The 12,076-nt window shown below is 48.8% G+C and overlaps 1 protein-coding gene across 1 annotated transcript in view; it reads right to left on the bottom strand.

Annotated features, from left to right (window-relative positions):
- SPTY2D1 (SPT2 chromatin protein domain containing 1) overlaps positions 1-12,076 on the bottom strand; it is a 48,413-nt gene that overhangs the window by 17,299 nt on the left and 19,038 nt on the right. The window contains exons 3-4 of the mRNA XM_068260895.1: positions 8,904-9,018; positions 3,036-5,042 (exon numbers count right to left, since the gene is read on the bottom strand). Of these exons, the coding sequence (XP_068116996.1) occupies positions 3,036-5,042; positions 8,904-9,018 (2,122 nt within the window). The remainder of the gene's footprint in view (positions 1-3,035; positions 5,043-8,903; positions 9,019-12,076) is intronic.

Genomic DNA, 12,076 nt, shown 5'->3' with positions numbered 1-12,076 from the left:
GCCCCATGCAGCCATCCTGTGCCCTCGTAGTCACTCACTGCTGCTCCGGTCCCCCGCCACCAGCTAGTTCTGCTTCTACCAGCCCCATGCAGCCATCCTGTGCCCTCGTAGTCACTCACTGCTGCTCCAGTCCCCCGCTGCCTGCTAGTTCTGCTTCTACCAGCCCCATGCAGCCATCCTGTGCCCTCGTAGTCACTCACTGCTGCTCCAGTCCCCCGCCCCCAGCTAGTTCTGCTTCTACCAGCCCCATGCAGCCATCCTGTGCCCTCGTAGTCACTCACTGCTGCTCCAGTCCCCCGCCCCCCGCTAGTTCTGCTTCTACCAGCCCCATGCAGCCATCCTGTGCCCTCGTAGTCACTCACTGCTGCTCCAGTCCCCCGCCCCCAGCTAGTTCTGCTTCTGCCAGCCCCATGCAGCCATCCTGTGCCCTCGTAGTCACTCACTGCTGCTCCAGTCCCCCGCCCCCCGCTAGTTCTGCTTCTACCAGCCCCATGCAGCCATCCTGTGCCCTCGTAGTCACTCACTGCTGCTCCAGTCCCCCGCCCCCTGATAGTTCTGCTTCTACCAGCCCCATGCAGCCATCCTGTGCCCTCGTAGTCACTCACTGCTGCTCCAGTCCCCCGCCCCCAGCTAGTTCTGCTTCTACCAGCCCCATGCAGCCATCCTGTGCCCTCGTAGTCACTCACTGCTGCTCCAGTCCCCCGCCCCCCGCTAGTTCTGCTTCTACCAGCCCCATGCAGCCATCCTGTGCCCTCGTAGTCACTCACTGCTGCTCCGGTCCCCCGCCACCAGCTAGTTCTGCTTCTACCAGCCCCATGCAGCCATCCTGTGCCCTCGTAGTCACTCACTGCTGCTCCGGTCCCCCGCCACCAGCTAGTTCTGCTTCTACCAGCCCCATGCAGCCATCCTGTGCCCTCGTAGTCACTCACTGCTGCTCCAGTCCCTCGCCACCAGCTAGTTCTGCTTCTACCAGCCCCATGCAGCCATCCTGTGCCCTCGTAGTCACTCACTGCTGCTCCAGTCCCCCGCCCCCAGCTAGTTCTGCTTCTACCAGCCCCATGCAGCCATCCTGTGCCCTCGTAGTCACTCACTGCTGCTCCAGTCCCCCGCCCCCCGCTAGTTCTGCTTCTACCAGCCCCATGCAGCCATCCTGTGCCCTCGTAGTCACTCACTGCTGCTCCGGTCCCCCGCCACCAGCTAGTTCTGCTTCTACCAGCCCCATGCAGCCATCCTGTGCCCTCGTAGTCACTCACTGCTGCTCCGGTCCCCCGCCACCAGCTAGTTCTGCTTCTACCAGCCCCATGCAGCCATCCTGTGCCCTCGTAGTCACTCACTGCTGCTCCAGTCCCTCGCCACCAGCTAGTTCTGCTTCTACCAGCCCCATGCAGCCATCCTGTGCCCTCGTAGTCACTCACTGCTGCTCCAGTCCCCCGCCACCAGCTAGTTCTGCTTCTACCAGCCCCCTGCAGCAGTCCTGTGCCCTCGTAGTCACTCACTGCTGCTCCAGTCCCCCGCCGCCAGCTAGTTCTGCTTCTACCTGCCCCATGCAGCCATCCTGTGCCCTCGTAGTCACTCACTGCTGCACCAGTCCCCCGCCACCAGCTAGTTCTGCTTCTACCAGCCCCCTGCAGCCATCCTGTGCCCTCGTAGTCACTCACTGCTGCTCCAGTCCCCCACCTCCAGCTAGTTCTGCTTCTACCAGCCCCCTGCAGCCATCCTGTGCCCTCGTAGTCACTGCTGCTCCAGTCCCCCGCTGCCAGCTAGTTCTGCTTCTACCAGCCTCCTGCAGCCATCCTGTGCCCTCGTAGTCACTCACTGCTGCTCCAGTCCCCCGCTGCCAGCTAGTTCTGCTTCTACCAGCCTCCTGCAGCCATCCTGTGCCCTCGTAGTCACTCACTGCTGCTCCAGTCCCCCGCCGCCAGCTAGTTCTGCTTCTACCAGCCCCCTGCAGCCATCCTGTGCCCTCGTAGTCACTCACTGCTGCTCCAGTCCCCCGCTGCCAGCTAGTTCTGCTTCTACCAGCCTCCTGCAGCCATCCTGTGCCCTCGTAGTCACTCACTGCTGCTCCAGTCCCCCGCCGCCAGCTAATTCTGCTTCTACCAGCCCCATGCAGCCATCCTGTGCCCTCGTAGTCACTCACTGGTGCTCCAGTCCCCCACCGCCAGCTAGTTTTGCTTCTACCAGCCCCATGCAGCCATCCTGTGCCCTCGCTGTCACTCACTGCTGCTCCAGTCCCCCGCTGGCAACTTGCCAACCTCGGAGGTCGACGGGCCGCATTGCGTACATTTTTGCGTATCCCCGCTAGTGCAGGAACACTAACACATACATTTTTACGTGTTAGTGGTTCAACGCGTAAAAATTCACGCATTGAACCAGTAACACGTAAAAATGTATGTGTTAATGTTCCTGTACTAGCGGGGATGAGTAAAAATGTACGCAATGCGGACCGCCGACCTCCGAGGTCGGCAAGTTGCCAGCGGGGGACTGGAGCAGCAGTGAGTGACAGCGAGGGCACAGGATGGCTGCATGGGGCTGGTAGAAGCCCCAGGTAAGTGAAACTCATTTTTTTTATTTTGCTTGGACCTTCCCTTTAAGTGACATGATAAGAAACATCGATTCTTATACTAGTTTTAGTAAGAAATAGCCTGAAGTCCCTTTCTGTTTTCTAGTACAGCAACTAGAGTTATCTATTCAAAAGGGCTTGTCTAACAGCTTGTCGAATTCAGTTTGGTTTCCTGACAAGTAAATAGAAGCTAAAAAAAAAAACGCCTGAGAAACAGTGAAATAAGGCTCCTGAAAATGTTTTTTCACGCAGGAATGTTCAAAGGGTCATTACTGCTCTTTCGTCTTAACAAGGCAGAGTGTAGATTCTAAACAGAAACTGTGACAATCTGATGCAATCTTAAAAATTATGCCATTTAACTGAAAATTATGAGACCGATTTCTACTGTATGTTGCTAAGGTTTTTTTTGCCATTGGTACTACACAAGTTTATTTTCACTTCAGGTTAACTTTAAGAACTGCAAGTTAGTTACCTGGAGGACGAGCCATAGGTCTGTGTCCAGGAGGTGGACCTGATCGCATTCCATTTACATTCCCAGGTCGCATTCCATTTACATTCCCAGGTCGCATTCCATTTACATTCCCAGGTCGCATTCCATTTACATTTCCGGGACGCATTCCATTTACTGGTCCACCGCTAGATTTGGGAACAAAGTTTTTTGATGAAATGGTTTCAGCTACCACAGTACATTTGGGTTTGGACACAGGTCCCCCTGGTGCAGGATTCCCTGGCCGGCCAGGGCCAGAGCTAGATGGCGGCCGAGATGAACTCGAAGGCATGCCACTGTGTGGACGCACCAGTTCTTTTCCTGGAGGAACACTTCTAGGCTTACCGCCCGATACAGGAAGTCCACTGGCTGGCTTAATAGATCCAGAAATACTAGATGGACGAGCAGAACTTGAGCTGTGGTGTGAATGTCCTCCACTGCTTGGCCGTGATCCACCGGAGCTACTAGGAGGTGGTCTGACTGGTCCAGAAGAACTACTGTGCTTGGTTAAACTGGAACCTGAGCTGGCAGGAGGACGTCCAGAACTAGAGGTGCCTGGAGATTTAGAGGAAGTAGAGCCGCTTTGAGATTTGGAGGAGCTAGAGCTTGAGGATGGCCGGGCAGAAGCAGACCCTCCAGTAGGTCTCACGGAGTTCGAACTAGAACTTCCAGAAGGTCTCACAGAGTTCGAACTAGAACTTCCAGAAGGTCTCACAGAGTTCGAACTAGCACTTCCAGAAGGTCTCACAGAGTTCGAACTAGAACTTCCAGAAGGTCTCACAGAGTTCGAACTAGAACTTCCAGAAGGTCTCACAGAGTTCGAACTAGAACTTCCAGAAGGTCTCACAGCGTTCGAACTGGAATTTCCAGAAGGTCTTACAGAGTTTAAACTGGAATTTCCAGAAGGTTTGCTAGAGCTGGCACTGGGATTCCCAGAAACCTTGGCAGAGCTAGTGCTGGTATTCCCAGAAACCTTAGCAGAGCTAGTACTGGAATTCCCGGAACGGTTTACAGAGGTAGAACCAGAAGTCTTGGAAGGCTTAGACTCACTGGAAGTCCTTGAAGAGCTGGAGCTAGAATGTCCCAATGATTTCCCAGAACTAGAGCTGAAATTTGTGCTTGTTGTGGTAGGACGAGCAATGACCTGTGTTTTCCCATGTGCATTTCCCATCATCTCTGGTCTAGAGGATGAAGACTGCTTGCCCGAATGATCCTTACTGGACGATGGCTTGGCATGTCCATTTGAAGAGCTTTTAGACACTTTACTGTGAGAGATAGAGGGCTCTTTCTCCGTCCTGTGGCTCACATCGGAATGCTTTTTAATCGCCCCATTGTGTCCACTTTTGACTTTCTCAGGTGGACTAGTCTTGGAAAGAGAAGGCATTTTGAATTTCTTCTCATCGGAATGGCGCTCTTTAGAGGAGGAATGTTTCTCAGAAGAACTTTTGTGGACTTTCACCACCTGACCATTTGTCTTCAACGGCCTGTCTGAGGGTCTCTCTACTTTCTGATTCTTCCGTTCCAAAAATTCCAGTTCTCGTATCTCTTCAGCAGTCCTCGGCCTTTCCTCAGCCTTTTTCACGGGTTTAAATTCTACTGGCTCAAACTGCTTTTTCTCAGCGATTTTCAGCAGATCTGTGAATTTCAACGGTGGTGGTGCAGGCCTTTTGGGGGCTTCCATTTTCTGCTTTTTTGCAGGTGGTGGTGATGGCGGCTGCTCCTCAACCTCCTCCTCTGGTTCGGACTCACTTTGTGAGTATTCAAATAATTCCTCTTCGGTCATGTACTCTTCATTTTCAGCCTGACTTTCTTGCTCATTAGGGTCCACATCGGTACTGGTTTGACGCTTCTTTGGTTTTTCTTCTATGGGAATGCCATTATAGCCGTGGAAGTTGTCCTTTGTCCTTGACGCCATGGCCCTGGCCTTCTTATCGTGCTTCAACTCTTTGCGTTTTGCCAAAAGTTCTTCTTTCTTTTTCAGTTCATCGAGCTCTGAAATAAAAAAAGACACAGGAACTAGAGTTAGACAACTGAAAGAGAATGTATTCAAGTGCCAAATGCATCTCACAAAGTCAACAGGTAAAAAGCTTTGAATCAGGAGGATACCATTTATTGGCTGATCTATAAGAAAAAGAGTAAGCTTTCAGCTAATAAGCCTTTTCTGTTCCAGTATGTAGAGCAATTTGCCTTCTTAAAGGGGCACTACAGCAAAAAAACTAAAATTTAAAATATGTGCAAACATATACAAATAAGAAGTACATTTTTTTCCAGAGTAAAATGAGCCATAAATGACTTTTCTCCTATGTTGCTGTCACTTACAGTAGGTAGTAGAAATCTGACAGAAGCGACAGGTTTTGGACTAGTCTATATCTTTATAGGGGATTCTCAGGGATATATTTATTTTCAAAGGCACTTAGTGAATAGCAGATGCTCTGTGCAACTGCCAAAAAACTGTGCAGCGAGCAGGGAAGCTGGCCAACATCATTGTTTAAATCCTTTTTCGGGAATATCTTTATAAAGAATAAAAGCCTTGCTGAGAATCCCCTATGAAGAGATGGGCTAGTCCAAAAGGAGAAAAGTAATTTATGGGTCATTTTACTCTGGAATAAATGTACTTCTTATTTATATATGTTTGCACATATTTTAAATTGTACAGTTTTTCGCTGTAGTGCCCCTTTAAAGCTGAATTATTGCAAATTATTTCAGTTTTAAAGGGAACCTTAACTGAGAGGGATAAGGTGGTTTCCTTTTAAACAATACCGGTTGCCTGGCAGTCCTGCTGACCTCTTTAGCTGCAGGTAGTGGCTGAATCACACACCTGAAACAAGCAAGCAGCTAATCCAGTCTGACTTCAGTCAGAGCACCTGATCTGCTGCATGCTTGTTCAGGGGCTGCGGCTAAAAGTATTAGACACACAGGATCAGCAGGAGAGTCAGATTATTTTAAAATGAAAAATCCATATCCTTCTAAAGGCCCATACACACGTCGGATTTTTGCGAACGACCCGTCGTTTGAACGTTCCGTCGTTCGCACGTCAAATCCGGCTGTGTACAGACTATCGTTCGGGTGATAAGACTGGTTTTCAGTGATCCGCCCGGTGGATCGCTGAAAACCAGTCTTATCACCCGAACAATAGTCTGTACACAGCCGGATTTGACGTGCGAACGACGGAACGTTCAAACGACGGAACGTTCAAACGACGGAACGTTCAAACGACGGAACGTTCAAACGACGGAACGTTCAAACGACGGAACGTTCAAACGACGGAACGTTCAAACGACGGAACGTTCAAACGACGGAACGTTCAAACGACGGGTCGTTCAAACGACGGAACGTTCAAACGACGGGTCATTCAAACGACGGGTCGTTCAAACGACGGGTCGTTCGCAAAAATCCGACGTGTGTATGGGCCTTTAGTTTAGGTTCCCTTTAAGTGAACATCTGTTGTTTCCCACAATGCACCGTCACTGAATATGCAAATTATCTCTTCATGCTCCTGTAGCCAGGCTAGCATCCAGAACCGCTGGTGTATAGCAAGCCTATAGCTTTACATTTTACACAGCCACACCAACCCCACATGTAGACAGCTTGTTTGCAGGGTTGTTGTGGCTCATTGTAAATATAAAGCTATAGGCTCGCTATACACCAGCGGCTCTGGATGTAAGCCTGGCTCCAGGGGAATAAAGAGATAATTTGCATACTCAGCAGTAATGCATTGTGGGAAACCACAGTTGTTAACTTAAAACTGAATTATCGCGAATTCCTTCGGTTTTAAGAAGGCAAACCACACTAAGCATTGGATTTTTAGTAGAAGACAGGGTGTGTGTTACCACAAGGGATTCAACAGACTTCCTAGGAAGACAGGAAAAAACAACAGTACGTCAAGTGCTGATCACGTAGTCTTAAACGAATCATCAGCCAAAAAATAAAAAATCAGCTTTACTCACCTGGGGCTTTCTCCAGCCCCTTGCAGCTGACTGTCCCATGCTGACCGCTCCGCTCTCCGCCGCCATCCCTGGCTCTCCGCACGGTGCAGAGACTGACCTCGAGGTCGTCGTCCTTACTGCGACTGCATGAATCGCCGCTGTCAATCATGGCCTCTTTGTCCGCGGCATACTGCGCAGGCACAGAACTACTGCACACCATGCCTGCGCAGTACGCCGCAGACAACATGGGGGGGGCTGTGACATAACAACTGGGAGGGAGAAGGCGCCCCAAAAAATAGGTGGTGGTGGATAAACGGTATATCTATATTATGTGACTAAAAATTGCAAAAAATATAAATAATATAAATAATAAAAATGGCTTACCTCAAAGCCAATTTCAACAACAGGTTTATTATTCATCAGACATGATCAATGATAATGCGTTTCGCGCAACACAGTCCGCTTCCTCAGATCAAATACAAAGCAGTGTCTTTATACTGTAGACAGTAAGTTCAGAGCGCCTAAAAGCTTTGTATAGACACCGCTTTGTATTTGATCTGAGGAAGCGGAAAGTAAACATTACAAGTGGGAATCCGCAGGTAGCTTTCACTGATGCCCCTCATTTCCTGTCGCAGGTACTACCGGTTTTCCATCGAGCCCAGACACAAAAAGTGAAAGAAAAATCTCTCAAGTGTGGAAATAATACCCCCAAACTTTTTCCACACTTGATGCTTGGGGCCCACTAGTGGTGCTCTTCAACAGACGCTAGCGATTTGGAATAAGCACCGCCATTTTTGGCAAGATACCCAGAGCGGTCTTGGAGGAATGTGATTTGCTCCTGCATTCCTTCAACGTGATCACTCCGAAAACGATGGCAAAGTTTGGGTGGGACCTCCCTCATAGGCTTCGGTGGAACCTCCCTCATAGGCTTTGGTGGGACCTCCCTCATAGGCTTTGGTGGGACCTCCCTCATAGGCTTCGGTGGGACCTCCCTCATAGGCTTCGGTGGGACCTCCCTCATAGGCTTTGGTGGGACCACCCTCATAGGCTTCGGTGGGACCACCCTCATAGGCTTCGGTGGGACCACCCTCATAGGCTTCGGTGGGACCACCCTCATAGGCTTCGGTGGGACCACCCTCATAGGCTTCGGTGGGACCACCCTCATAGGCTTCGGTGGGACCACCCTCATAGGCTTCGGTGGGACCTCCCTCATAGGCTTCGGTGGGACCTCCCTCATAGGCTTCGGTGGGACCTCCCTCATAGGCTTCGGTGGGACCTCCCTCATAGGCTTCGGTGGGACCTCCCTCATAGGCTTCGGTGGGACCTCCCTCATAGGCTTCGGTGGGACCTCCCTCATAGGCTTCGGTGGGACCTCCCTCATAGGCTTCGGTGGGACCTCCCTCATAGGCTTCGGTGGGACCACCCTCATAGGCTTCGGTGGGACCACCCTCATAGGCTTCGGTGGGACCACCCTCATAGGCTTTGGTGGGACCACCCTCATAGGCTTTGGTGGGACCTCCCTCATAGGCTTTGGTGGGACCTCCCTCATAGGCTTCGGTGGGACCTCCCTCATAGGCTTTGGTGGGACCCCCCCTCACAGGCTTCGGTGGGACCACCCTCATAAGCTTCGGTGGGACCACCCTCATAGGCTTCGGTGGGACCACCCTCATAGGCTTTGGTGGGACCTCCCTCATAGGCTTCGGTGGGACCACCCTCATAGGCTTTGCTGACTGCCGGCATCGGCAAGTGCTGCAAAAGCACTGATAGTGGGCCCCAGCTCCAAAACATTTGTTCTGGAGTTTGACTGAAGTGAGTGCAAAGCATCTTGGGAGGGATCCTTATAAGGGAATATTCTCCCATTCAACAGCAGTCTACTGTATTTTTTATCTTTGACATTTGTAATTAGATGATATATTTGTACTCGTACCCTTCTGCCGTGACTCCTCCTCCTTCCGCCGTAGGAAAGCCTGGACGTTAGCAGACTGCACTCCTTTCACCCTGGGGTCTTTTTTCGGTGGACCCACGGCCAAGCTGTAGCGTTTCTGTAAGACAACAATGAACACACATCACAGGTGGGAATACAGCTAATAACTGATAAGTAGAGGAGGAGAGAGAGAGCAAAAGAAACATGTATGGAGAAACCACGTAATCAACCCCCCCAATAAGACATCAGTGGGCATGCATGTAATTAAGGTGCCGGGAGGCTTGGACGCTGGGCAAAGACTGAAAAAACAGCTCACCCTGCTCCTGCACAAGTCCCGGTGGCGGTAATTACTATTCCCCCTCCAGGTCCGCGTGGATGGTGGGGTAATTTGTCTGCCAGCTATTGCTGCTGGTTGATTACAGTGTTTTGTAGTAATTTGGGCTCGATCTTTTGACAGCGCCCGAATCACTCACCGAGTGCCGCTGTAGCCATAATTATCATCACGGCCTATGGCGAGACATGGTGCGCCCAAATTTCCTGTGCAGTTTTTGCCTTTTGTCTCGATCTGCTGGTGCCTGGTTGCTGCTCTCCTGCCACATATGAGCCTTTGGTGAATTTTCCAGCATCCCTCCTGGACAACGGAAAGGTAAAGCCTAGTACACAGTTAATTATGATTGGCCAATCACTGACCAGTTTTACCACCTCCACGTAGTATGAGGGTTTACCTGCACAATCTGCTCATAGTATTTTCTGCTGCAACTTATACTACATGGAGCTGGTAAAACTGGTCAGTGATTGACCAATCATCATTAACCACTTGATCCACGAGTCAGTAGATATACTGTACGTCCTCTGTGACTTCATCTAAGCCACAGGTCAGTAGATATACGTCTTGTAGCAGAAGCAGTGCTGTGCAGGATTGGGCTTGCTCCTGTGCACATTTCTAGCACTATCTGATGCAGCACTACTTGGTGAATGGTGAATATATGTTCCCTGAGCTAATCAAATTGATTTTTACCATTAAAAATACTTTTATTTTCTCAGTTTATAGAGAAAAATACACTCTGTAGCATTATTTCAGAATCAAATATCTTCACCATAAATTGTGACAGGAACATAATCTAAGTTTTGTGATAAGCGGTAAGAATAGCCAAACAAAATTTGTGTCTTTATCTACAGTAGCACTTTTTATTTTTAAACTGGAATTGTTAAAACTGAGAAATACGTGTTTTTTTCTATTTTTTTTTCTTTGTTTTCCCATTAAAATTCAAAGAAAAAAAATTATTTGAGGGAAAAAATGGCATACAATGAAAGTCTAGTTTGTCTTGAAAAAAACAATATATATTTCATTTCTGTGTCATAAGTAGGAATAAAGTTATTGCTGATTAAATAGGGACATAGCTAAACTGTCAAAACTGCTCAATAAGTGGGAAAAAAGGTCTGGATGTGAAGTGGTTAAAAGTGTGTACCAGGCTTAAAGAGAACCCGAGGGTGGGTTTAAAGAATATTATCTGCATACAGAGGCTGGATCTGCCTATACAGCCCAGCCTCTGTTGCTATCCCAAACCCCCCTAAGGTTCCCCTGCACTCTGCAATCCCTCATAAATCACAGCCACGCTGCTGACAAACAGCTTGTCAGAGCTGGCTGTGTTTATCTCTATAGTGTCAGTCTGCTGCTCTCCCCGCCTCCTGCAGAACTCCAGTCCCCGCCTGCATCCCTTCCCTCCCTGCTGATTGGAGGGAAGGGACAGGGGCAGGGACCGGAGCTATGCAGGAGGCGGGGGAGCAGCTGAGACTGACACTACAGATGTAAACACAGCCTCACAGCACGGCTGTGATTTATGAGGGATTGCAGAGTGCAGGGGGACCTTAGTGGGGTTTGGGATAGCAACAGAGGCTGGGCTGTATAGGCAGATCCAGCCTCTGTATGCAGACAACATTCTTTAAACACACTTGGGTTCTCTTTAAAGCTGGATAAAGCTCTGACATAAAATTCATTAAAAATGTGTTTTCCTACTTTTTATTACCCATACAGTTATCATATTTGCTTTTGTGCACAAGTAATATTGACTGCTTACAAATTACAAGTTCCCAAAGTACAGTTTATCTGCTTTGAAAGCTGCCATCGCATAGCTGCTGTATTTCTATATTAGGCCCAGTTCACACCTAAGACGGAATCGCGCGATTCCCACAAACCGCTAGAGTTTTTAAAAACACTAGTCCCAATATAGCCCTATGGCAGTGTTCTCACTGCCACGATCGCGGGCGTTTTGCGATTATCACTAATTGCAAACGCGTTACCTGCAGCAGTTTGCCGGCGATTCTGGAGAAATCGCGTTTAGCATGTATAGAACCAATAATCGCGATCATTCCCAAAATGCTAATTTGTCCAGCGATTTTTCCGTGTTTATCACAGAAAAATCACGCCCGCAAAACGTTAGCGGTAAACACTAGCGTTTTGCAATTTCTAGTGTGGACGAGCTCTTAAAATCGATCTAGTGATCACTTCTCAGCTTTCTGCTTCTATAGCAGAGAGAGCTCATTTTCAGCACAGCTAGGAATGTAGCAGACAGAGAAATGTAAACAAAATATAATGTTATCACCTCTCTGGATGCGGTCAGAAGCTTTCCACTGAAGAAGTGCGGTGTTTAACTGTTCGAATGCTGTTCTGCTACAATTTTTTTTTGTGGTAGTAGATTTTATGCTGTAAATCTTTTAAAGAAATGCTGAGTTTCTTACGACTTTAAGGGCGTATACAGACCTCCTTGTAGTATGATGGCCAACAGATTTAGAATACTATGAGCAGACGGTGTAGGTAAGCTCTCATTCTACATGGAAGTGTTAAAATTAACCAATCAGAATTAGATGTGTGTACCAGGCTTAAAGAGGAACTCCAGTGAAAATAATGTAATAATTATGTATAAATGATTTAGTCAGTGTTTTTCCTATTGTAAAATCTTTCCTCTCCCTGAATTACATTCTGACATTTATCACATGGTGACATTTTTACTGCTGGCAGGTGATGTCACTGGAAGGAGATGCTGCTTGCTTTTTTGGCAGTTGGAAACCGCTGTTATTTCCCACAATGCAACAAGGCTCCCACAGTGTGATGTCAGTACCTCAGCACTGTGATGTACTGACGTCACACTGTGGGAGGGGTTTTACCACAATGGCCT

The sequence above is a fragment of the Hyperolius riggenbachi genome, chromosome 11, assembly GCF_040937935.1.
Source record: "Hyperolius riggenbachi isolate aHypRig1 chromosome 11, aHypRig1.pri, whole genome shotgun sequence".
In the NCBI taxonomy this organism is placed as follows: domain Eukaryota; kingdom Metazoa; phylum Chordata; class Amphibia; order Anura; family Hyperoliidae; genus Hyperolius; species Hyperolius riggenbachi.
Note: the sequence above shows the minus strand (reverse complement) of the source record. Positions and strands in the feature narration are given on the sequence as shown.